This window comes from Haliaeetus albicilla, chromosome 32 (genome assembly GCF_947461875.1).
Source record: "Haliaeetus albicilla chromosome 32, bHalAlb1.1, whole genome shotgun sequence".
Lineage (NCBI taxonomy): Eukaryota > Metazoa > Chordata > Aves > Accipitriformes > Accipitridae > Haliaeetus > Haliaeetus albicilla.
The window spans coordinates 429,730-456,075 of NC_091514.1; the positions used below are offsets into that span (position 1 = coordinate 429,730).

At 53.2% G+C, this 26,346-nt stretch overlaps 2 protein-coding genes across 2 annotated transcripts in view; one reads left to right on the plus strand and one right to left on the minus strand.

Moving 5' to 3' along the window:
* Positions 1-26,344, minus strand: part of LOC104314536 (scavenger receptor cysteine-rich domain-containing protein DMBT1) — a 52,134-nt gene extending 25,790 nt beyond the window's left edge. Inside the window, exons 1-18 of the mRNA XM_069774778.1 lie at positions 26,217-26,344; positions 23,557-23,654; positions 23,244-23,313; positions 20,725-22,669; positions 19,219-19,539; positions 18,180-18,509; positions 17,423-17,737; positions 16,156-16,470; positions 15,441-15,755; positions 14,886-15,200; positions 13,919-14,233; positions 12,960-13,274; positions 10,970-11,116; positions 10,066-10,190; positions 8,261-8,285; positions 8,112-8,164; positions 7,280-7,326; positions 719-774 (exon numbers count right to left, since the gene is read on the minus strand). Of these exons, the coding sequence (XP_069630879.1) occupies positions 719-774; positions 7,280-7,326; positions 8,112-8,164; positions 8,261-8,285; positions 10,066-10,190; positions 10,970-11,116; positions 12,960-13,274; positions 13,919-14,233; positions 14,886-15,200; positions 15,441-15,755; positions 16,156-16,470; positions 17,423-17,737; positions 18,180-18,509; positions 19,219-19,539; positions 20,725-20,797 (3,067 nt within the window). The 5' untranslated portion in view covers positions 20,798-22,669; positions 23,244-23,313; positions 23,557-23,654; positions 26,217-26,344. The remainder of the gene's footprint in view (positions 1-718; positions 775-7,279; positions 7,327-8,111; positions 8,165-8,260; positions 8,286-10,065; positions 10,191-10,969; positions 11,117-12,959; positions 13,275-13,918; positions 14,234-14,885; positions 15,201-15,440; positions 15,756-16,155; positions 16,471-17,422; positions 17,738-18,179; positions 18,510-19,218; positions 19,540-20,724; positions 22,670-23,243; positions 23,314-23,556; positions 23,655-26,216) is intronic.
* On the plus strand, positions 24,432-25,656 carry LOC138683231 (uncharacterized). The gene is made up of 2 exons (XM_069774779.1): positions 24,432-24,767; positions 25,153-25,656. The coding sequence occupies exons 1-2, from the start codon at positions 24,432-24,434 to the stop codon at positions 25,654-25,656; spliced, it is 840 nt and encodes a 279-aa protein (XP_069630880.1).
* Positions 26,345-26,346: the final 2 nt, after the last annotated feature.

Consider the following 26,346-nt stretch of genomic DNA (forward strand, 5'->3'; position numbering starts at 1 on the left):
AATCTGGTGCTTTAATTAGCGATTTGCATGAAGTGATAGGGAGCCTGCGCAGCAAATGAGCCCATGGCCCCTAGCCAAGTGGAGCTGTGTCTTAGAGGGGGGCATTACACCGGCTGAAACTACAGCAAGGAAGGAAAATATGAGGTGTTTAATGGCTGAGGCAGTAAGCACTGGAGGGGCTGAGCTGCGGTGGGATGCCCATGTTGGGGTTTGGGTAGAGGCTGCAGCATCCCCTGGAGAAGGGGATGCAAAATGAGGCAGGCAGAGGCAGAAAAAAATAAAAGCACCTTGGCATCCCACTTGCAGCACAATTGGTCCCCTCCTGGAAAGCCTTCATGTCTGTAGGGCACAGAGCAGAATAAATGCTCCTGTTTGCACTGGGGGGAAGAGGACTTTGTGCCCTTTGTAAACAAACCAGCCGGCCCTGAAGATGCGGCCAACACAAATAAGCAATTTCTGGTTTTGACTGTCACCGATTGGTAAGTCTCCAAGCATTTCCCAACCACTCTGTGCAAGGGCAGCAGCGCAGAGGCCAGGATAATTACGTGGCTAACGAGGTTTCCTTCCCCATCCGCTGCTTTCTCTTCCTTTTTAAAGGCTGATGAGTCAAAGGAAGCTTTGCCCCATCCACCTGCAAGCCCAGTCCCCCCCATTCCTGCAGATCACTGACCCCCTCTTTCTCCTAGGATGCTCCTTCCCCCATGCAAGAGCCACTCACCACAGAGGCACGCCAGGTAGATGAGGAGCCCTGCTGTGGCGAAGCCAGCCCAGTTGCTGTGCAGGGACAGGAGGCAACGTCCCAAAAACCCCATGCCCATCGCATACGCCTTAGGACAGATGACCATCCCAGTACAAGCTGCAAGCTGAGCTGGGTGCCGTGGGTGCTGACAGCAGGTTTGTCCCCTCCTCCGCAGCAATGTGCCCCGTGTTTGCCCGGCACTCATCCCTCCTCCTGCACTGACCCCTCCTCCCTGCTGTCTCTGGGATTTTGCCCTCTGGTTTTAAGTGATTTAAGTGTCCCCCCCAGCACCCAAGCCATGTCTGCTAGGAGGCTCCCCCCATTCCCAGCTGCATCTGCCCCGTTTCATCCCCACCTCCCCAGTCCCCAGCCAGCTCCAGGCTGCAGATCCAGCAGAAGGAGGGTTTGCAATGCTCACTTACGGAGGTTTGCATCCTCAGGAAAAGCTGAGTCTTATCTTGCAAGTATCCAAAGGTGAACCCCCGCTATACAGAGATACCCCCAGGGTGCTTGCAGAGGGCAAGAAGCCTCCTTTCCCCTCCCGAAATAAAGAGTTTCGAGGGGTTGTGTACATTGAATAGTATCCTCTGGCTGGAGTCTGTCCCAAAGTCTCATCGCTGAAGTCGTCACGTGTATAAAATGCACAGTCTGTATTCTGGGAGTATCACATAATATAAAGAGTAAGGGGATGGTGGTCCAGAAACCGTGCTGTAGCTGCTGACATTAAGCTGCACACATACTCAGGTTTTGGGCACCGCCCATTGTGTTGATTCTCATCCTTAGTTTAAGGGAATTCGGGGAATACACAGACTGATCTCTGAGGTGGGCAGTGGTTTACCACAAACCCCCAGGTTTGTGCTAAACATCCCCATGCTTGTACTATAATTTGGGTTTTCAGTGAATGGTCTTGTTACCTGCAAGCAGCGGGATGGGCTGTGATGTGATGCCTGGCATGACCTGTGGGTTTTTGCATTCCCAAGCCTGGGGTTGGAAGCATGGAGCCTGCCCAGTCCCTGGGGCTGGTGCAAGGAAAGCAGAGCATCGCCGAGCCCTGGGACCAGGACACTGGAGTGGTTGGGCTCCTGGCTGTGCCATCATCAGAGATGATGGAGCTGGGCATGGTCATGCCTGGCAGAGGGAGCAAAGAGGGGAGCTCAGCACCTCCCCACGCCACAGCCAAGGACCCTGCAGCCCCTTTCCCTTCTCTGCTCCTGGCCAGGGAGGAAGGTCATTCATCCTCCAGAGATGAGTCTTCTCCTCAACCCCCCTCCCTGGGCTGTCTCCACTCAAACCCAGCCTGCAGCCCCCATGACACCAGGCACAATGGACAGCAGGCATCAACATTTCTGAGCCAACCCCATGGGGCACACCACCCCTCTTTATGACCATGAGATGGGTAACGGCTACATCCCATTCAGTCCATGCTGGGCTGCTGGCTCCCTGGGACCACAGGTTCCCACGGCTGTGCAAGGTGAGCTAAACCAAATATAAAGAGTCTCAGCAAAAAAGCAGTCCTGAAAGGATGCTCCATGCGACAAACGTGGCCTGGGGAAGGGTTGCCTGAGTAGACAGCACTGGCATCTTCCCTGCTGTGGCACAGCTACTAGTACCCTTCAACCTGGAAAAAATGAGCCTGGATGGTCCAATATCTCCTTGTGAAGCCACGTAAGCACGATGTAGTAACTGTGAAGCCAGAAAAACAGAGTGAGATTGCATTCCCTGTAGGCTTGTCATGGGAGGATTTAAAAATGAGAGAGAGAGGGGTTTGGATCATTTAAAGAATCACCTCCAATTGTATTAGTAATAAAAAAATGATTTAATAGAAATCTATATGAAAGTGCGACTTCACAGAATTCGATGGCAAGGTTCACTCTATTAGTACATGGATAAAATGGACTAAGGACAAGTAAGTTAGAATCAGACTAAACTTATGTATATAGGGACCAAAAACGTAATAGGCTAAAAGGGAATGTTACAAAGAATTAATTTCTTGTGATTTGTGCAAAGATGGAGAATGTGGGAAAGGGTAAGGGAGACTCTTCTGTTGAGTCACTAGATTCAGAGAAGAACCCCTTGCTTTCTTAACTCCTGTCGGAGTCTAAGTGCAGCTGGATCGACTCCTAGTCCCAGACTTAGGCAACTGTTTATATCTAAAGGGATTATAATAGCATATACGTATATGCTATTATAATCCTATCTATATATGCTATTATAATGCTATGTATATGTATATACATAATAGCATATACATATAATAGCATATAACATACTTAATATACTTGCTATAACATACTTGCTATAGACTATTCAGGTTAGTACACACATGCATAAAGACACTAAGAGATATATGTAAGAGAGTAAAAGAGAATAAGAGAGAGAAAAAAAAGAGGTATCCCTCTTAAAAATTCCCCTCGAGGTCAGTGAAAATATTCACATCGAATACTTTGGCATCTTTCGCAATGGGTGAAGGGTCAAGCCTCAAGGAGCGAAGAGAATCAGCCCAGGTCATGTCAGCTTTTGGTGACAGACCTCTGATTTTCTCCAACAGGAAAGTTTATGAGCTCTGAGAGGTGTCCTGCTGAGAGGGAGATGCTGGTTGCAGCCCGCTGTGGTCCAGGAGAGCTCAAAAGGTCTCAGTACCACTGTTCATGGGTTCAAGAGATGATTGACTTTCATCGTTAACAAATTTCTAGAATCCCAGCTGTGTTGGAAAATTCCAAGACTATTGGAGAATAACTCAAAACATAGATAAGGGATGCTCCCAGATTGTCAGGGGAGGATTGTAATGTCTCAAGGTTGTTATGAGAAAGAACCGGCTGCGGGTTGTTATGAGAACCATCTATCTCTACTCCTGTCCCCTGCCTCCGCCGGGCAGGAGGAGTCCTTGAGATGCACAGCATATCTCCCTGTCTTAGCTGTGTGTCCTGGTTTCAGCTGGGATGTAGTTAGCTGTCTTCCTAGTAGCTGGTACAGTGCTATGTTTTGAGTTCAGTATGTGAAGAATGTTGATAACACTGATGTTTTCAGTTGTTGCTCAGTAGTGTTTAGACTACAGTCCAGGATTTTTCAGCTTCTCATGCCCAGCCAGGGCACCTGACCCAAACTGGCCAACAGTGTATTCCATACCATGTGACGTCCCATCTAGTTTAGGAACTGGGAAGTGGGGGGGGGGCAGGGATTCGCCGCTTGGGGACTGGCTGGGTGTCGGTCAGCGGGTGGTGAGCAATTGCCCTGTGCATCATTTGTACATTTCAATCCTTTTATTACTACTGTTGTCATTTTATTAGTGTTATCATTATCATTATTAGTCTCTTCTTTTCTGTTCTATTAAATCGTTCTTATCTCAACCCAGGAGTTTTACTTCTTTTCCTGATTTTCTCCCCCATCCCACTGGATGGGGGGGGAGTGAGTGAGCGGCTGTGTGGTGCTTAGTTGCTGGCTGGGGTTAAACCACGACACTGTGTAAGAGTTCCTGGCACAGTCAAGGGTCGCTTAACTGCCCGACTCATTGCACTTATGCTAAGGCCCAGCAAACCTTCCCAAGTTTGTAAATCAGCCTGGAGAGGGGGAAAGAAATGCACCACCACAGTAATGAGCTGGGTTGTGAAGTCTTGCAAGGTGTGAAATGCATGATGGAAAAGTGGAAATCACTGATGTCCAGGGTAAACAAATCATTTTTGGCTAGTAAGTGTCATGGTTTAACCCCAGCCAGCAACTAAGTACCACTCAGCCACTCACACACTTCCCCCCCCGACCCAGTGGGAAGGGGCAGAGAATCAGGAAAAAAAAAAGGTAAAACTCATGGGCTGAGATAAGAACAGTTTAATAGAACAGAAAGGAAGAAAATAATAATAATAACAATAATAAAATGACAATTATAATAATAAAAGGATTGGAATATACAAAACAAGTGATGCACAATGCAATTGCTCACCACCCGCTGACCGATGCCCAGTTAGTTCCTGAGCAGCAATCCCCCGCCAGGCCAACCCCCCCCAGTTTATATACTGGGCATGACATCACATGGTATGGAATACTCCTTTGGCCAGTTTGGGACAGATGTCCTGGCTGTGTCCCCTCCCAACTTGTGCCCCTCCGGTCTTCTTGCTGGCTGGACATGAGAAGCTGAAAAATCCTTGACTTAATGTAAACGCTCCTTGGCAACAACTGAAAACCTCGGTGTGTTCCCAATGTTCTTCTCATCCTGAACCCAAACATAACACTATACCAGCTACTAGAAAGAAAATTAACTATCCCAGCTGAAACCAGGACAGTAAGGCAGTACACAAAGGGGAAAAAAACCCCCAAACCATGTTCCGTTTTCAGCATTGCTATCCCAGCAGCTGCATTTTGAAATGTAACCCTCACTGCATTTGTTGTGTGCAAGTGAAAAGGGAGGGTTTGCGTGTTCATGCTCTCAGTGGTGGGAGGGTGCAAGAGCTTTGCAGGCATCACTGCTTGGACGGTCTTGGACTGCAAGCCCTGCTGACATCTCCCACAGACCCATTTTTAAGGGTTCTGTGAAGCAGAGACACAGAAGGAAGTCTGGGTTTGGGGGATACCCATCTTGACTAAGTATTTGGCCAAGAGATCACTGTATAACTTACCTTTAACTTTTACTTTAACTCTGAAGTAAGAGCTAAAGATAAGTTATACAATATTTCCTACCGGATCTGAGAAGTGTTCAATCCAATCCATACCATAAGTGGCACAGGAGACAAGGTCAACTTGCAAACCAGGCCACTTCTGATGGCCTCCAACCTCCCAACATCTAGACTTCTTGTGTTAAGCATGTTCCCTTTAGCATCTACTTTTAGATGCATAATTCATGCTTTTGCTTAATTTCTCTTTGAACTAGGTGACAGCATCAGCCTCCGCAACCCTCCCTGGGGCAGCAGCTTCCAGAAGCTCCCAGCCCTTTCTGCACTCTCTAGACCTGCTCTATGTGCAGTACACCCTTCCTGAGATGTGGTGACCAGCACTACACACACTGCAAAAGGTGTGGAAGAATGAGGATTGTATGTTGCAGCAAAATTATACCCCCTGTCTTGTTGTCAGTGCTCTTAGGATATGCAACGTTTTGTTGGGGTTTTTTGGCTGCTGCAGCACACAGAGATGATGATTTCAGAATACTTGTTTGCAGCTGCCTACTGGAAGATGAAAACACTCAAAGCCAGACATGGTGCACCATGAATTTCCTTGCATTGCATTGCATGGATGTGTAGCTAGATGGCAGAAAATCACCTTATTATTCGAGGGCAAGCAGTTGGAAACACTATCCTGTGACTGCCTTACAGTCTCCAAACTTGCTTGCACCTTCCAGGTGCTGTGTGTTGCGAACTGTTCTCTGCAAGGCGGCGATGAAAGATGAGAGAAGCCATCAGGATCTTCTCATGCGGCTCGTTTTAATCTGCTGACTGCTCCCAGTGACTGTAATGGCAGCCCAGCACAGATATCTGCGCTTCAGCACTCTGGGTCTTTGCAAATGACTGAGGTCTGCACATGCCAGCATCTCCATGGTTCAGCCCACCATGGCTGATGCAATGCAGACTCATCTTGTGCTACCCCTTGGCCTTCACATCTCAGCATCTTCCGCTGATCTGAAGCATCCAAAATCTCTCATCCTCCCCTTCAACAATAAATTAATTTGTTGCAAACTCTGTCTAGATAAAGGTAAAGAAGAGATCCCACAGAATAATTTGAGCTGGTGAAAATCTATCAGCCCCAACAGGGATGGAGGAAGTGCACAGCTTGAAAATTTTTATCCAAAACACCTGATCCCCTTCTTGTAGGACTCCCCAGCACCATCCCTGGACATCTGGGCTGCCACATGCCCTGGAAGCCCTTCGGATCCGCCCCAGAGCCCCTGAGGATCCTTGTGGTTCTGGATCTGGCACAGGCAGCCAAGCAGTCGTAGCTGCTTTTGCAGACCCTCCAGGGGCAGAGTCCAGCCCCACCAGGGCTGACAGCAGGGAGGAGGTGGTACTGGAGAGGGACCTAAGCTGTGCTCAGTGTCGTGGTCATGACTGGGGAGGAGGATATGAAGCAAATCACTGCCTGCCCAGACACTGACACCCCTCACCATACCTTCATCTTCCCATCCTTTGGTGTCCTCCATACTGAACCTCCCACAAGGGCCTCCCAAAGGAGCTCCCTCCCGGGGGATCATCACTGCAATGATACTCAAGAGACACAAAAATGAATAGCCCATGAAGAATTAACTCTGTTAGCAAGGGCCATTGCCTTATTTATCACCACATGAAGGCAGCGTGACTGATGGGTCAGAAGTGTCAGTGTCCTGGGGCAGCAGGGCATGGACTGGAGTTACCCCCAGGGCCCATTTGCAGAGGACACTAAAAGGGACTGGAGAGACAGACTGGAAAATGCATGTAGGACCAGCACACCCCAACCTTGGATGTTTCAGAGACTTGTGCATGGGTGTCAGTTCCTTTTTGCAAGGGTGCCCTACGTCCCTCATTGCCATTAGACACATGCGCTCAGCTACCCAGATCCCTTTTATACCCTTAAAAAGAGCTTTACCCCACTCCTAACGCTTTCTTGCCGCCTCCATGGGCTTTAAACACAACCTGAAGAATGGACAGGTTTTAGAGTCAAAATTAGTGCCCAAGGAGGTGTTGGGTGGTGGGTGCACTGCCTGTCCCACCACATTGGTGGCTGGATCTCCCGTCTCACCTCCCAGCCCTCCACAAGGAGCCAACCAAGCATCCCTGATCGAATATCCAGGTTGCATCAAACTGAAGCAACCCAGGGATGTGTCCAGAACAGCTCATCTGCAGAGAAGATGAAGGAGCAGGAGGCTCTGCAGTAGCCTGAGATGACCACCCAGCCATGCAAGGGAGGACCCTGGAGCTGAACTCCTCTAAATGATGCCAGGAAAAGGCAGAAAAGGGAACTGTACTTCTGTGGTAGAGCATAACCCTGGGCCACAGCTTTAGGAACGAGAAGAAAGAAAAGCTAACTCTGCAAAACCTGCTGTGTGTATCTCCGTTACCCTCATTAGGGTCATTTGGGGAATGACTGTTGCCCTGTTCTTTAGCAGAGAGCAGGACCAAGGCAGTCAGGGGTCAGCACAGGATGTCCTTGTGGCCTAAGGCAGAACTATTAATCTGATGTATGTTTTCATCTCAAAGTGCCTGAAGTAAGGTATATTTCAGCTGACTAAGGGATGTTCCTGTAGCACGAAAGGGATCATGTGTTGCATACCCCAGGTCATGGTGCCAGGACCTGGGTGCCTGGTGGGACAAGACCTGCTGAGATAGCTTTGGGAGACTGGATAAGAGGTGAAGGATCCAGCCCTGCTGTAGCCCCTACCACCCTCCAGAAGCAGCCCTTGGAGTGTATCTAGGGGTACCTTGGGGCCCTCAAACCCGGAGAGAAATATAAAGATGATGTTACAGCAGAAGTCTAGAGAAGTGGAAACACACAAGCCAGTGTAGGGGACAGGCATGGGATGATGAGAGATGGGGCGCACTGGAAAGCCCAAGGCTATTAGCAGCTCACCGATCGTCAGCTTGCAGGCCTGTATCTGGACAAAAACAGTTTTAGGAGTAACAAAGAAAAAGTACCCAACACAGAGAAAAAGCCCCATATATAGTTGGTTTGGGTGCAATATTGATTTGCAGGCAGATAAGGGAAGAACAAAGTGCGAAGGTATGTCAGAAAACATGTGAATCTGAAAATAGAAGGTGAGGAGGATGAAGAAATCCCATCAACATCACACTTTTCCCAGGAAAAAGCTTGGATCCCTGATAACCCACTGCCAAGCCCCCTTGCACGAGGAAGACTGGTGCCGTTGACCTTCAGACTGAGGGAACAGCAGAAAAGTAAGCATAGGACCTGGAAAAGTGGCAGAAACTAAGGAGTGTGTGCCTCAGGCAACTCCTGTTTAGTGCAATAGAGCCCAGGACCAACCCACATCCATGCAGGTATTAAATGAAAATTCCCAACATCACCATCAACTGGACTACGAAATGTTCACGCAAGGCTTACTACAAGTTTAACACAAAGAGTTCCTACTCAGAGAATACCTTCGCAAGCCTTATTTTTCAACACTCCTCCATACATACCACAGCCATGGACTTGGCCATAGTCTTGTCTGGTCCTCCTTTGCAATTGTCCTGCATACTGTAGCATCAGCTTTTACTCATTAGTTCTCCAAGCTGTTGGCCCGTTTGGGCTTTTTGTGCACTCCTCATTTCCCTTGGCAGATGCTTTCCACACATTGTGCAAACCATCTTCTGTTGTCCAGCTTGGTCAATCCTCTCAGGGCGCTCCCAACCTTCATCTTCGAAGCCCCTGTGACCCAGCATGCATCCCCTGTTTCCTCTCTTCCCCCTGCCTTACAGATGTTCACGCTTTTCCCCCACCACAGCCACCGTATTTATCACATCACTCAGTCTGTTTCCCTCTGGTTGACTACCTTTCTATTTTCCTGGTCCTTCCTGAGCAGGACCATCCTCTCAACACAGGGGGCTGCTCAGCTGCTCGTAGTCCCATACCACCTGGGTTGGCATGAGCCGCAGTGGTACCCAGTGCTTATTTCTATGACCAGAGCTTCTTAAACCTCCTGCCAGCATTCCTCTGCATGGCTGACTTGCACCTCCATGCCCTCCAAGCCCTTCACAAGAAGCCTCTGACCTCTGAGAAAACCCAGGAGTCTGATGTCCAAGGATACAAGGCACAGGAGTGTGTTTGGGAATACAGCAGATGGAAGAGATCAGCAAAATCTACTAGCCGCCATACAGATACATCTACTGAGCTGTAGGTCCTTTGTCACATTTGCCAGTCCCATATCAGTGTCCTAAAACTAGGGCATCTCAGATGGCTCTATAAATATCTGCATGAGGCCTAAACTGAGCTTTCAGGTGCAGTTTGCAAAACTGTTCAACTTAACCACTGTAGGGAAACAAGCCCCTGGCATATACTTTGGGGTAAACTTTGCAGCCTCCGCTGACTGGCTATAAAAAAAAGAAGAAAAAAACCCTCCAAGATTAAAACACTGCTCAAGTCTTACAGAATGTTTTTATTTTCAAAAATGCACCAAAAAAAATTTGAAAGAGAAATTTGAAAAAAAAAAAAAAATTAAATTTCTATGCATCAAATATCTTCTGCGGGCAGGCCATTGGTGCCACACAGTATGTGTCATGCCTTGTATCGCTCAGGTTAACTGACCAAGGTGGGCATGGAGATGGGTGGTGGATGTAGTGACCTAGCTCTGTAGAGATGAGGTGGTCCTGGGCCCTTGGTGAAAGAGCTGTGTGCTGGGATGGAGCTGCATCACTGGAGTTTTAGGTCTGGGCTGGTCACAGGCTGTGCTGAGCTCTCTTGTTGTCAGCATTCCCAGCAGTAGCCACCTTGGCTGCTGCTTGCTCTTCTCCCGGCATCAAGAGGTACGTGTCAGAGACAACCAGCTCCTCCATGCGCACAGAACCTGCAGAGCATGGTGATTCAGTCAACAGTTTGCTCCACACAGCCTGAATTTTCCCCCTTTTAACAAGACTGAGGATGCTTGCTCCATTGGAGACAGCACAAATCACTTTGGCTTGGCCTACAATGGTAGCAGCACAGGGCATACAACCATCGTCCCTGCCAGCACTCAGGCATGACGCCTGCTTTGCAGAAACCACCCTTGATCCAGCATTTGGTCCACACAGTACTCTTCATCAACGTGATGGACATTCAACAAGACAACATGGAGATGTTCGACACAGGCAATCCCAACCACTCAACCCCACTTTCCAAGAGTCTCTACCACAGCCCTGAAACTTCAGGAACAGACAAAATTCCTGGTCTTTTCTCACCCCTTGGGCTAAAGGTGGAACATATCTTGCCAACAGGGAGCTAGGAACCCATAGAGCCATTCTCTGCTCAGAGCTCCTGTCTGATGTACAGGCAGCATAGGCAGCAGAAGGAAGCGCAGGCAGTGTTAGAGGAGGCTTCAAGGGCTGTCCCACCTCCCAGTGTGTCTGTAACCCAGCAGGGAAGATGGTGTCAAAGTGAAAGGGGAATAGTGGAAAGAAAGAAAGGGGAAAAAGACAGGGAGAGAAGAGGTCAAACCAGAAAAGGAAGTTCCTTCCAACACAAGCCACGGGAAAAAAAAACAACCTTCTGTCCCAACTCTGCTGACATCAATGTTTTGAATAAAACTCGTTTCCAACATGCACTACTTCTACAAGCTCCGTTGCCCTCTTCACCCGCAGCAGAGCTCACCTTGGGGGAAATTAGAAGACCTGTTTTGCATTCGCCTCCTCCTCTGGTACAGAAGAGCCCCGCAGACCAGCATCAAGACTGAAAGGATGATCAAGACCAGCAATGGGCGCAGTGGCAGAGGCTGTGGAGGTCTGACGGTAACATAGCCTGTGGAGAGAAAGCAAACATCTCTTCATCCAGAGCTAATTCAGGAGATAAACAGACATAATGAGGACATGAGGAAATGGGCACAGTGTGCACCGTGGCAAATTCCCATTAGGCAGCAGAAAATACTCTTTTCTCCCATGAGGCTGGTTAAATATTGTAACAGAGATGAGGAGGGCATTTGGATCTTGATCCTTGGGGACTTTCCCATCTTCACTGGTCAAGGCCATGAACAACATGGTCTAGTTGGTCTAATAGAGAGTGGAAAATTAGACGAGAGCTCCCCAGAGATCCTTCCAGTCTACAATGTTTTGTGATTGTATGATTCAGGAAAGGAGATAAAAAGAAAGCTTCTGCTAAGACCCTGTCACCATCAGGCATGGTCCCCTCAGTGCTGTAGCACCTTTGCACTGGTCATGGCCATTCAACGCCCATATCCATGCATATTCTGATGTATCATGACTGTCTATGCTTCCAGAGTGGACTGCTGGGGAAGCCAAGGTCATTCAAGGTGCCACCACTCTTGACTGCTGCAACCAGGGCAATCTGCAGAGCGGCTTATTCCTAGTGGGCCCTATCAGGGCTGGACGATTGCAGAATGGTCCCTTCTGCAAACCACATCCCATGGTTACCCATTTCTCTCCTCAAAGAAGCCTGAGTGACCAGTTAAGACAGAGATGCCTGCGGGATTTACCACTCATGTGGTACTCTCCCGAAGGAGACTGCATTTGAGTCCAGGTGGCTCCTAAGCAAGTACATCCAGTCCTGGATAACTCACTGGACACAGACATCCTTCTTAGAAGAACATGGAGATACCTCTATGTTCCCACTGGCCTTGAGGGGACCACAGAAGCTTTGAGGTTTGTCTGAAGTTAGGTGGGAAAAGAAGGGCAAGGCTGGATGCTGGGACAAGTCTTCCCAACACTAACCATGGCCATCATCTTCCCAGTTCAGCCATGAGGATATTCCCCATGCTGTGGCTTTTCCTCCTGAAAGGTTTTTATCGTAACACTTCCTATGGTCAGGATCATTCCCCTCCAACTTGTGCTGAGTGCATTACTTGGGAACGCCCATCCTGAGATGACATTGTTGGCTGTGGTGCTCAAGATGATTCCAGCGGGGTCTACAAACATAGGACCCAGCTTGGGCTGAATGAAAGCCCATCTTTGCTCTCCAGTGTGCACATCCTTGTCTTTGCCTCCTGAGCCACTCACAGGCGTGCACCCTCCAAGCTGGAGCAGGGAGATCACACCAGCATAGAATGGTTTGGGTTGGAAGGGACCTTTAAAGGTCATAGAATCATTTAGGTTGGAAAAGACCTTTAAGATCATAGAATCCAACCATTACCCAACACTGCCAAGGCCACCACTAAACCATGTCCCTAAGCACCACATCTTTTAAATACCTCCAAGGATGGTGACTCAACCACTTCCCTGGGCAGCCTGTTCCAATGCTTGACAACCCTTTCGGTGAAGAAATTTTTCCTGATATCCAATCTAAACTTTCCCTGGCGCAACTTGAAGCCATTTCCTCTTGTCCTATCACTTGTTACTTGGGAGAAGAGACCAACACCCACCTCATTACAGCCTCCTTTCAGGTAGTTGTAGAGAGCGATAAGGTCTCCCCTCAGCCTCCTTTTCTCCAGGCTAAACAACCCTGGTTGCCTCAGCCGCTACTCATAAGACTTGTTCTCTAGACCCTAGGTCATCTAGTCCAACCCCTTGCAATAAGCAGGGACATCTTCAACTAGATCAAGTTGCTCAGAACCCCATCCAACCTGACCTTGATTTTTTCCAGGGTTGGGGCATGCTCAGACCCTTTTCCAAACCAATAGCGGCCACGTTACCTGAGCACACCACACTGGCATCTTCCCCATGGTCACAGTTGTGTGTCCCCCATGGCCTGGCCAGGCACTCCGAGAGGGTGTCCTCCTTCCCTGTGCAGTTCACGTCATCCAGCCAGATGGCATTGCGCCCTTTCCCAAACTGAGCTGCACCAGGGGCTGACACCACCGTCCCGCAGCCCAGTTGTCGGCACACGACCGTGGCATCCTCTTCATCCCAGTTGTCATCACACACGGTCCCCCACTGATGCTCGTGGAGCACTTCAACTCTCCCAGCACAGAGGCTTGAGCCGTTCACCAGCCGCAATGCCGGGGGGTCTGAAATGGGACAAGGCAGTCACCATTTTGGAGGTCTCCTTCCACATCTGCACTGCTCGTAGTGGCTAATGCACATTGCCCAACACCAGAGGGACGCTGGGTATTTAAAGCTAGGCTTTAATGTCAACTAAAATAAGAAAACTGCTGAAATAGAGAAAATTCAGACATGTTTGCTGGAAAAGAACAAAAGCAGTGGAATTTGTAAAACTCTTCCCTTCCTGACCACTGGCATCTTTGTATGATGGGTCCCTTCTTCCTACCCTGCTCTCAGTCCAGCAGCTTTTGGTGGTTTTCTGGATTGCAACAAATTCTACATCTCACCCTCTAGGTCCCTAAGTAAAACCTCTTTCTTCCCTTCCCCTTGAAGACTTGATTGCGCATCTCTCATTGCTTTGCTCAGATTCTTGTGCTTAGCATTTCTCAGGTTGCTTGGGTCCTCCACATCCCCAGGGTTTCATCAGCAAGACCAGTCACTGAACAAGGCGGTCAGACCTCTGCAGAAGAGTGACCTGAGCTCTTCCATGGGGTTTGGTGCTACCCAGGCTCAGAGGAGACCATGCCACCAGCAAAGTCACCTTTCCAGCCACACAGCCCAACACTCCCCTGAATAATGTCATTCAAATAATAATAATAATAAAAATTACCTGAGCACACAACACCAGCATCTTCCCCATGGTGGCAATTAATGGGTTCCTCCATCCTGGACCTGCATTCGGAGAGGGTAACTTCTGCCCCTGTGCACTCAACTTCACCCAGCCAGATATGGTTGGACCCTGGCCCAAAATGAGCCGAGCCTGGAGCTGACACAGCCACCCCACAGCCCATCTGCTGGCACACCACCTCGGCATCATTTAGGTCCCAGCCGTTGTCACACACCGTCCCCCACTGCTGGTTACGAAGCACCTCGACCCTCCCGGAGCAGCGGCTGGAGCCATTCACCAGCCGGAGCTGAGCTAGACCTGGAATTATGAAAGACACGTGGAGGTCAAACACATATATGTTTCTTGCCCATGCATTGGAATATGGGTCCTCAAATGGTGACCACCTGCAAGGTAATGTGGAGACTGTCACTGGCATAAACATGGGCATCTGATCCCATTTTATGTGCCCTCAGGCACCCAAGAAACCCATGAGGAGGGGGCAGCCATGACACAGGGCTGAATGGGAGACCCACCTCCAACTGGAGTGGTGGCAGGAGGCCAGTGCATCGCAAGTGGCACGAGATGCTGGTGTCCTGGCAGTCCAACCAGACAAGATGGACCCAAGGTAGAGGGGAGGTTCAAGGGACTTTACAGTACAGTGACAAAACATGCCACATTAGCAGCATGCCCATATGAAGAAGGAAAGGATGCTCATAGCAGATTCAAGGGACCAGTTAAGCCATTATAGGGGAGAGCAAGGTGGTGGTTGGGGATGGACACTTGTTCTTCTGGCAGCAAGTCCTCAGGGTGGCCAAGGGGAGCTGCTGCTCTCAGACAACCTGAAATTGGTTCCTATACAGAGGCAAGAAGCTTAATGTGAGCAGAGTGGAGGTGTTTAACCACTGAGTTATCCATGTGCCCATTTTGCTCCTTCCAGAGCTGCACCACGATGGGGTATGGGGTGGCTTACCCTGGCACACCACGCTGGCATCTTCTTGGTGGTTGCAGTTACTCTCTCCCCATGGTCTGGCCCTGCACTCAGACAGGGTAGCCTCGGTGCCAGTGCAGTTCACATCGTCCAGCCAGATGGGCTCGTGCCCCATCCCAAACTGAGCTCTGGGTGGAGCAGCTACAGCCATCCCACAGCCCAGCTGCTGGCACACTACTTCTGCGTCATCCAGGTCCCAGTTGTCATCACACACACTTCCCCATCGCTGGTTGTGCAGGACCTCAACTCTCCCAGAGCAGCGATTTGAGCCGTTCACCAGCCGGACGTCAGTAGGGTCTGAAATGGGAAGATAGAGAGGTGTCACCTTGTGGTGCTAGACCTAGTGATGGAGAAAGCAAGTGTTGGATGTGAGCTGGAGGATGAATCCCCACATGTTCAGCATCTGTCTTGGCTCAGAGATTTGAGGATTCCCATGTGGAAAGAACATCATCAGAGATAAACAAGGAAAACCGGTCCTGGAGCTCCTGCAGTATTGGTACCCCCCCAGGAGCTCATCAGCAGAGGAACAGCAACTACCTGAGCACACCGCACCAGCGTCTTCTCCGTGGTGGCACTTGTGAACTCCTTTCGGCTTGGCCCTGCATTCGGAAAGGGCGGACTCGGTCCCTGTGCAGTTCACTTCGTCCAGCCAGATGGGATCACGTCCCCGGCCAAAGTGAGCGAAGCCCGGGGCTGCCACTGCTGCCCCACAGCCCAGCTGCCAGCACACCACCTCGGCATCCTGCAGGTCCCAGCCATCATCACACACTGTCCCCCACTCCTCCTGATGAAGCACCTCGACCCTCCCAGCGCAGCGGTGTGGGCCATCTACCAACTGAAGTGCCATCGGGTCTGGAATGAAGAAGGACAACCAAAAACCCTTCAGGAAGGGCTGGTGGAAGTGGTCCTGGGCATGGGATCTCACGCAGGACTGTGGCCCCCCCCTACTCTCGGCTCCCTGACGTGACACCTTCATGAAACAGGGATTCCTGTGGGACCCAGCATGGTCATTCACACCATGGAGATGCTCAGTGTTTGTCCACTTGGGATGAAAATGAGCCAGGGAACATGGGAAAAGCAGCAGTGATGGGATCCCCCTTGCATCCCTTGCCCTTATTACCATTATTATCATGATTATCACTAGTATCAAGGGAATTATCATTCCCTTCCCTCTGGAGGAAAGGGACGTATGGCTCGGTGGTGGCACAGCTTTTCCTACAGACACACGGCAGGAATGCGGTTGGGGGGTCACCTGAGCACACCACACTGGCGTCTTCCCCGTGGTGGCAGCTGTGGGTGCCCTGCATCTGGGTTCTGCACTCGGTAAGGGCAGCCTCCGTCCCCTGGCAGCTGACCGTCTCCAACCAGATGGGGTCATAGCCCCTGCCAAACCTAGCCCAGCCTGGAGCAGAGATTGGAGCGCCGCAGCCCAGCTGCCGGCACACCACTTTGGCATCCTCCATGTCCCAGTCGTTGTCACACACGGACCCCCACTGCTGGTCATGAAGCACCTCGAGGCGCCCAGTGCAGCGATTCGGGCCGTTCACCAGCCGTAGCTCCGTGGGGTCTAAAAGGGGGAATGAGACAAATGAATAAACGGGGGCATGGTACACCTCAGCCCTCTGAAGCAGACACCCTGCTGGTGTTGGTGATGACATGCAATCATACAAGGTAAGAGTGCGTAATCGTGCTTCCCCCATCCACATCAGCGTCTTCAGTTGGAAGCAACAGAAAGACCTGGTTGTATTTAGGAGAAGCTAAAAACACTGTGGGATGCCTCGGAGAGAGTGTTTCCCTTGGGCAATGCCAAGAAGACTCTTGGACATCCATGTCCAAACCATGAGTGTGCTTCAGAGGTCTCCTAGAGTGACTACATCTCCCTTGGAGAACACAACTAAAGAGGAAATGCTTTAAAAACCTGTGTTTATTTACTCTAGTCAATGAAGGCTGGACTGGCTTGGCTCTGTCAAGGAGGAGAGTCTTTTCATGGTGCTTCTCTGTTTGCTCTGCTCTACTGCAGCTCCTTGCAAATATTCCCTGAACCCACCCAGTTTTGTCTTCTGGGAAGACAGAGCTGGCATCCCACTGCAAGCTGGAGGAATGGGGGGGGATGTCTTTCCATCTTGGACTACCTCTAGAGATCCAGAAGCTTGAGACACAAAGATGGAGAAGCCTCCAGCCACACATGGCAAACATTGATGCCCAAATGCCTCCTCTGAAATGCACTTCAACATCCGGAACAGGTGTGCAGGATGGATGTGGCAAGCCACTTGAGAACTGACATTTTAAGGTGTCAGACAGAGGACTGCCACAAATGGGCAGGAATGCATCCAGATAGTCTATTGATATGATGCCTACAGAAGCAGAGCTATCTCACCTCCTGAGTATTTTTGACTGTTGCTTGCAACGGCATTATACCCGAAGGAAAACAATGCGCATGGAGGGAAGCAAACTGAAATTAGATGCAAGTGTACCTACAGAAAAACTCTCCTTGAAGCCATGACCTGGGCCAGGCTTACCTGAGCATATGACACCCGCATCTTCACTGTGGTTGCAGTTATGGGCTCCCCAGGGCCTGAAGCTGCATTCAGTGATGGCACCTTCCATCCCAGTGCAGTTCACCTCATCCAGCCAGATGGGACTGTGTCCTTTCCCAAACAGAGCCCTGCCAGGGGCTGACATGGCCAGCCCGCAGCCCAGCTGCCGGCACACCACCTCAGCATCGTTCAGGTCCCAGCTGTCATCGCACACTGTCCCCCACTGCTGGTTGTGGTGGACCTCAACTCGCCCTGAGCAGCGGCTGGAGCCATTCACCAGCCGGACCTGAGTCGGTTCTGAAAAGAGACGAGTGCCAAAAACATCTGGATGTCCCAGGAGGTGACAGGGCTGGAGCTGATCGGTCCTTCAATCATCCCAGAACCTCACAGCTGGAGGGTGACGAGGTTGCCCACCCAAAATGAGAAGAGCAGGCTCCCCTCAGGTGCTCACCACCTCTCCAAACTCATCACCCTCCCTGGCAGGTGACATTTGGATGGATGTCCCCTCTGAAGCTCCCTTTTCCCTTCCCCAGCACACACCCACCCATCAGAGGATTCTTCCTGCTTCCATTGGCAGGGCTGCAATAGGGACATCTACATCCAGGACCATTTCAAAGGTCTTCTGCTCTTTTCTCCACCCCTCCCTCAAAACCAAACCAAAACAAAACAAAAACAACAAACCAAAAAAAACTATGATAGCCTGGGTGCCAGCCCTGATGGGGCACCAGTGAAGAGATACCTGTGCATTCAACGCCAGCATCCTCTCCGTGGTTGCAGTTATGGCTTCCCCAGGACCTGGCCCAGCACAGAGAAAGGGCAGCCTCCGTCCCAGCACAGGTCACTTCGTCCAGCCAGATGGGCCCCGACCCTTGCCCGAAGGCAGCCCCGGACGGAGCTGACAGTTCTTGGCCACAGCCCACCTCCCTGCACACCACTTTGGCGTCCTCCAGGCTCCAGTTGTCGTCACACACGGTACCCCATTCACCATTGTGGAAGACTTCAACTCTGCCAGAGCAGAAACTGGAGCCATTCACCAGCCTGGTATGGGTCGAACCTGGAACGGGTGCCCCTGCAAACACCCCCGGGGAGCAAACAGTCAGAGACTTTGCTGTGCATGCCATCGCCGGCAATGCTTAGGAGCAGGGTCTCCTGCCCAGCAAACCCAGATGGCATCCGACAGGCTATGCCCATGAAGGGGTTCATCCCCGTGAAGCCAAGAGGTAGTTGGGCTGAGAAATGGCCAGGGATCTGCAGCCTCAATGCCGGAAGATGTGGAGAGCTTTGGAAGGCGAGACCAGCATTTGGAAATTGCCTGGAGCAATGGTGTGAAGAGGCTAATTCTTCACAAAATTAGGTAGGGAGGGAGTAATTCTGCCTACCTGTAGGGGCCAGATCCAGCTCAAAATTAAGGGTCCTACCTGCCAGCGGCCATAATTACGTGTCTATCTGTGAGCTGGGTGCCTACACTCACTGTACAATCAGAGGACACCCAGTCAACAACAAGGGGCAACCAGCCAACAAGAAGGGACGACCAGTCAACGAGAATTGGCCACCAGTCAACAGCAAGGGGCAACCACTCAATAGCTAGGGGCAACCACTCAACAAGGAGTGGCTATCAGTCAAAAAGAAGGGGCAACCACTCAACAAGGAGTGGCTATCAGTCAAAAAGAAGGGGCAACCAATCAATAGCAAGAGGCACAACAGCTGTCCTGCCTACTGTTTAACCCTTTGGTTGTCCACAGCAGCTAATGCAGCCATGGTGGGTGCGTGCTCCTCACCTGAGCACACAACGCTGGCGTCTTCCCCGTGCCCGCAGTTGTGGGCTCCCCAGGGTCGTGCCTGGCACTCGGAAAGGGCAGCCTCTGTCCCAGTGCACCGTACGTTGTCCAGCCAGATGGGGTCTGCTCCTCGCCCGTAGCGAGCCCCGCCAACGGCCGACAGCGCCATCCCGCAGCCCAGCTGCTGGCAGACCACGCGGGCGCCATTGAGGTCCCAGTGGTCATCGCACACTGTCCCCCAGGTACCATTGTAAAACACCTCCAGCCGGCCCGTGCAGGAGTCAGGGCCATTCACCAGCCTTACGTTGGCAGGACCTGACGCTGGTGACAATGGAGAGCAAAGGGAAGGAGATGTTAATGGGAAATCATGCAAGAGGCTAGAGAGCAGCTGGGAAAGCATATTGACACTTGTTGGCCTAAAGGAATGGGGGAGAACCAGCAAGAGAGAGAGAAAGAGATGAACAACTATAATTTTATTATAATTAATTTTATTATAATTATTTTCAGGGGGACACATGGCAGCTGGCCCTTGAGTAACCTCCAGGCTTTTCCAGCTGAGAATAGTGTCCCTCAAAACCATGAAGGCCAAAATACATTAAGACGCTTTGCTAATTGCTTTTTAAGTGCTTGACTCTGCACAAGTTGCAGGATGAACTCCCTAAGCACAACACCAGCACGGGTAACTGAGTTGCAGGCTTTTTGTGGGAGTGATTTTGAGCAAGACTGTGCAGCTGGAGCACAAGGTGCCAGGGACTCTGACCCACAGCTCTAACCTGGCTTTGCTGGATGAACAGCCTTGACCCCAGGGTAGGAGCTGAGCAAAGGGCTCCCTTACTTTCTGCAAGCACGCATCCTGCTTCTTCAGAGCAGCCTGACCCAAGCACATCAACACTGTGATATGGCCTTCCCCATCACAGGGCACGTAAATCCCATTCCTCCTCATTTTTTGGCCATTCAAAGCTCCATAGGCCATCGTCAGTGCTACTGAAATGGCAGCAACACACTCAGTGCACTTGGTTCCCACTTTTCACTGCTTATTCCTAATGTGCTGTGCAACTCTACCACCATAAAAATTTCTCCTCTCTTCATGGCATGTACCTTCTAGAAGATACTGGCACTTTTGAGGGAGCCTCAAGTCTTTTGCAGCCATCAGCTGGAGGAGAGCTGCCCATTGCAGCTGGGCTTGGCAGGTCTGTGTCTACCCTACTTGCAGAAGCACCCGTTGCTTTACACGCGCACCTTATGAAGCCATGAAACCATGGGTGTTGCTCTAAGCATGCAATTTAAGAAACCATGAAACCATGGGTGTTGGTCTACACATCCACCTTAACCATGAAACCACGGGTGTTGCTCTAAGCGCGCACCTTACAAATTTGCAGCAACCACAATCAAACCGCCCAGAAACGAAGAGGAGCAGCAGCACTCTGGCATGCCACATCCCAAAATGCGGCGTTCAACCAGCACTGGGGAGGAGGGGATGCGGGGGGGAAATACGAGAGCACTCACCACACAGCCCTGCTAGGATGAGGAGGATCTCTGCAGCCCCAAGACCAGCATGGATGGATAGTCTGTCGCCCATAGGGTGCCCAGCGGACAGCAAAGGACTTTTGGAGAAGCTTCTCCCAGCCTGGCAGGGGTGCAGGAAGAGGTAGGCTTGGCAGGGGCTGAGATCAGGTCCACCATCACCAGCTAGAGAAGAAATATGCTGAAGACGTGATGAAGGCAGCTGGGAGAGGACACTTTCCACACTCCATCCCCCGGCTCCTCAGTGGCTCTTGCATCACGTGGAGTCCAGTGGATGAAGGGGAACTGAATCTTCTACTTTCAGCTTGATCCTTGGTGACCAGCAAGCATCCTCTGGCCGCAGCTGCTGTGGGTGACATCGCATAGGTCCACTGTGCAAGAGGACATCAGAAGGGGGACGGGGAGGGCTGGGGGAGTTGCAGGGCTTGGTTGTAGTGTCTTAGCTTCGCCCCAGCGAGTGTGCCTGCTCATACACAATGCAGACTCCATAGCCAACAGACAAGAAAATGGATGAGCATCAAATAGCCCATCACCTTGATGGGGAGCAGACTCCGGTATGGCCCCACCAAAGGGGCTGAGACCAGTGGATCAGGTGTGGGCACCAGCATGGCAACCCTTCAGGAGCATCTCAGAAGCTTGGGACAGGCAGCAAGTGCTCTTGGCAGGGAAGGAGAGCAGCCTCTTCCACTTTCAGCTACTATCTCATTCAGATCTGAAGCAGGAATTCGGCCCAAACCCACTGAGGCCATCTGCAAGAGGTCCTCTTCTCCATCCCCACCGGCAAATGTGGGTGGTGAGGCTGCAGACATGCCCGTGGGACCACAGCTGGCAGCAGGTCAGCCAAGGATCTCCCAGTTATTAATTGCCGAGCAGAGGACACCAGACACCATGTCCTCCTGCCTAGCTCTTATTCTCCTTTCTTGCTTGGCTTAAGCTGCCGTCTTTGTCACGACTGTTCCCTCCCCTTCAGCTCACCCAGGTCTGGGATGGGGTCTCGTGGTTGACCTGAGGACTTCAACCATCTCATCGGTCAAAAACAGCTGTGGCAGGCATTGATTTGGCATTGCTTTTAGGATTCAACCTCAGGAACAAACCTTGAGTTCACTACAACAAAGTTCTGACTAAGCTACGAATTCAGTTTTGGGCTTTGTTGAAGGTGAGCTGGAGCCCGCAGCCAGCCAATGGAGATTGGTGTGGCTGCTTGGTATCAACCACCCCCAGAAATGCTTGCCTCAGGGCAAATGTCTGGAGAGACCTTCATACGGAGGGTGGAAGGCAAAGCAAGCTCCTTTTGCCAATTATTTTTTTCCTCCAGTTGTTTAAATAAAATAAAATAAGGTTGAGTAAGTTAGAAATGGCCACCAAGGTGTGAAGAAATGAAGCCGTAACTTGCTGTACCCACTTTACTTGGGTTTCAAACCACTTCCTGCACTGCCCCTCCGCACGGGACACTGATTTTAGGTGAGCATCCTCTTGCAAACATTGCACCGAGAGCAGTAGCCACTGTTGGAGGCAGGGAACGCCTCGTGGGGAAGGGAAAGGGCTTGTCAGATGCCTCTGTTGCTCAGAGAAGCCTCCTGCTCCAGGGAAGGTGGCACAGGGAGTCATTGAAGAGCAAGGGTAAGAGCAAGCATTTCAGATGGTCCACTGAATCAGCTGGTGCAGCCGATGCCACGTGTACATGGGCAGGGAGACTTGTGTTGGAGCACCTCTAGCATCACCTCCAGCATCACAGGTGGGGCGGGTGTTTTGCATCCTACATGAGGTCCCCAAGGGTGCAGATGGAGATGGCTGGAGGACGGGGACACCTGGCATGCTCCACGCGTGCAGGGAAGGTGGGCAGAAGCATGTTCTGATCCCGAGGTCTGGCCAGGTGAAGGACCTTGCTGTCTACCTGGGTTCCTCCTCTGCTGGGATGAGATCCTGGCTGCTGGGAAGAAGCAGGAGGAGATCCAGGCTGCTGGGGCAGGGAGGGGCTTTTCAGGGATCTGCAGAGCACAGCTGGGGACACACGGGCTATAGGGCAGTGCTGGGGAGCTTTTCAGGAATCTATAGGGCATAGCAGGGGATACTTGCCGCTACCAAAGCCAGGGGGGGCATAAAGATGGACAATATAAGGATGGACAATATAAGGGCAGATGATAGAAGAACTATATAAAGATGGATAATATAAGGACAGAGAAGGTGCACATGGCCATGCAGCAACAGGAGATGTGGGGCAAGAAGGGGGAGCACAGGAGGAGATGTGGGGCAGGGAGAGATGCAGGAGCAACAGAGGAGATGTGGGGCAGGGAAGGGGTGCAGGAGCAAAGGGGGAGATGTGGGGCAGCCCCCCTGTACTGGTGACCCAGGCCAGCACCCACAGGAGGGTCCCCTGTCCCATGCCCAGCTCCAGCCCCACAGGGGAATATGTGGCACCCCGGGCACAGGGACACGTGGGCCACCAGGTCCCCAGAGACATGCCACCCCCACCTCAAGCAGTCCCCACCCCCGTCACCCACCTGCACCCGGAGGGGTCACGACACGTTGGTGGCTCCAGGGTGACAACATCCTTGGTCCCAGTCCTGAGGGCTGCGAGCAAGTGGGGGCAACAACGGGGGGGGAAAAAGGAGGATGGGGGGGGGGGGAAGGAGGATGGGGGGGGGAGTAAGCAAGGGGCAACAAGGCAGGGGTAAAATGGGGAAGCAATAAGGGGACCCTCACCCACTCTCTTATGGCGACCCTGCCCAAGTCACGAGCTTCTCCCAGGGGATGTGGGGGGGGCAGTCCCCAGGTTGGGGGGGGGATCGCAGGGACCCCCCCAGCCATCCTCACCAGGGTAGCAGCTGTCCCCCTCCAGGGGCTCCTTGTGGGGGGTCTCCTGTCCTGCGCCCATCTGTGTCCTCGGTGTCATGGCCCAGGGAGGGGGTGGCCTGCAGGAGAGGGGATATCTCTGGTGGGGGGGCCAGGGGACAAGGGAGATGGGGTGACAGGGGTCCTGGGATCCTGCCTGTTCCCCTCCCCACCCCATATCCCAGTGGCACTGGCTCCTCCGGGAGGTCCTGGGGGACACCCCAACACCCCCCCCAATGACTTCCAGCCCCCCAATTCCCCACAACCCCCCTCATAGTGCACCAGTTGCTCCAACCACCTCTGAGGCCCCCAATTCATCCAACCTCTTTCTCCCGGCTCCCCCCAACCCACCCCAAGCCCCCCAACACCCCCAGCTCCCCCAACCCCTCTGAACCCCCCAATCCCTCAGAGCCCCCCAAATCCCCATCAGCCCCCCAACCTTCTGCCCCCCAGTTCCCACAACCCTTACGAGCCCTCTAACCCCTCCGATCCTCCCACATCCCCATCACCACCCCAACCTCCTGCCCCCCAGTTCCCCCACCCCCTCAGAGCCCCCCAACCTCTCTGAGTCCCCCAAATCCCCATCAGGCCCCCAACCTCCTGCTCCTCAGTTCCCACAACCCTTACGAGCCCCACAAACCCCTCCCGAGCCCCCCACCCCCTCTGAGCCCCCCAAATCCCCATCAGCCCCCCCAACCTCCTGCCCCCAGTCCCCCAACCCCTCCGAGCCCCCCAAATCCCCATCAGCCCCCCAACCTCCTGCCCCCCAGTTCCCCAACCCCTCTTGAGCCCCCAAATCCCCATCAGCCCCCCCAACCTCCTGCCCCCCAGTTCCCCAACCCCTCTGAGCCCCCCAGATGCCCATGAGCCCCCCAACCTCCTGCCCCCCAGATCCCACAACCCCTCCGAGCCCCCCAAATCCCCATCAGCCCCCCAACCTCCTGCCCCCCAGTTCCCCAACACCTCTGAGCCCCCCAGATGCCCATGAGCCCCCCAACCTCCTGCCCCCCAGTTCCCACAACCCCTCTGAGCCCCCCAAATCCCCATCAGCTCCCCCAACCTCCTGCCCCCAGTCCCCCAACCCCTCCGAGCCCCCCAAATCCCCATCAGCCCCCAACCTCCTGCCCCCCAGTTCCCCCAACCCCTCTGAGCCCCCCAAATCCCCATCAGCCCCCCCAACCTCCTGCCCCCCAGTTCCCCAACACCTCTGAGCCCCCCAGATGCCCATGAGCCCCCCAACCTCCTGCCCCCCAGTTCCCACAACCCCTCTGAGCCCCCCAAATCCCCATCAGCCCCCCCAACCTCCTGCCCCCCAGTTCCCACAACCCTTCCGAGCCCCCCACCCCCTCCGAGCCCCCCAAATCCCCATCAGCTCCCCCAACCTCCTGCCCCCAGTCCCCCAACCCCTCCGAGCCCCCCAAATCCCCATCAGCCCCCCAACCTCCTGCCCCCCAGTTCCCCAACCCCTCTTGAGCCCCCAAATCCCCATCAGCCCCCCAACCTCCTGCCCCCCAGTTCCCCCAACCCCTCTGAGCCCCCCAAATCCCCATCAGCCCCCCCAACCTCCTGCCCCCCCAGTTCCCCCATCCCCTCCGAGCCCCCCAAATCCCCATCAGCTCCCCCAACCTCCTGCCCCCAGTCCCCCAACCCCTCCGAGCCCCCCAAATCCCCATCAGCCCCCCAACCTCCTGCCCCCCCAGTTCCCCCAACCCCTCTGAGCCCCCCAAATCCCCATCAGCCCCCCCAACCTCCTGCCCCCCCAGTTCCCCCACCCCCTCCGAGCCCCCCAAATCCCCATCAGCTCCCCCAACCTCCTGCCCCCAGTCCCCCAACCCCTCCGAGCCCCCCAAATCCCCATCAGCCCCCCAACCTCCTGCCCCCCAGTTCCCCAACACCTCTGAGCCCCCAGATGCCCATGAGCCCCCCAACCTCCTGCCCCCCAGTTCCCCAACACCTCTGAGCCCCCCAGATGCCCATGAGCCCCCCAACCTCCTGCCCCCCAGTTCCCACAACCCCTCTGAGCCCCCCAAATCCCCATCAGCTCCCCCAACCTCCTGCCCCCAGTTCCCCCACCCCCTCTGAGCCCCCCAAATCCCCATCAGCTCCCCCAACCTCCTGCCCCCAGTCCCCCAACCCCTCCGAGCCCCCCAAATCCCCATCAGCCCCCCAACCTCCTGCCCCCCAGTTCCCCAACACCTCTGAGCCCCCCAGATGCCCATGAGCCCCCCAACCTCCTGCCCCCCAGTTCCCCAACACCTCTGAGCCCCCCAGATGCCCATGAGCCCCCCAACCTCCTGCCCCCCAGTTCCCACAACCCCTCTGAGCCCCCCAAATCCCCATCAGCCCCCCCAACCTCCTGCCCCCCAGTTCCCACAACCCTTCCGAGCCCCCCACCCCCTCCGAGCCCCCCAAATCCCCATCAGCCCCCCTCCTGCCCCCGACCCCACGCCCCCCCTGAGCCCCCCCAGGCCCCCAATCCCTCCAACTCCCCCCCCGCGGACTCCCCCCCAAATCCCCTGAGTCCCCCTGGGGGGTTGACGGGGACACCGACACGCGGCCCGCCGGGCACCCGATCCCGTTATCTCGGTGGCCCGCCGGCTATCCGGACCCGTTACGGTGGGGACAGGGGGTTCGCCCTTTACCTCGTCCCTCCGTCCCCGCTCCAAGATGGCGGCGCCGCGGACTCCATTTCCCAGGAGCTCCCCGCGCGGGCCCGGCCCGGCCACCGGGTGCGCGCGGCGCGCCGGGGGGGGGCGTGGCTCCGCGCCCGGC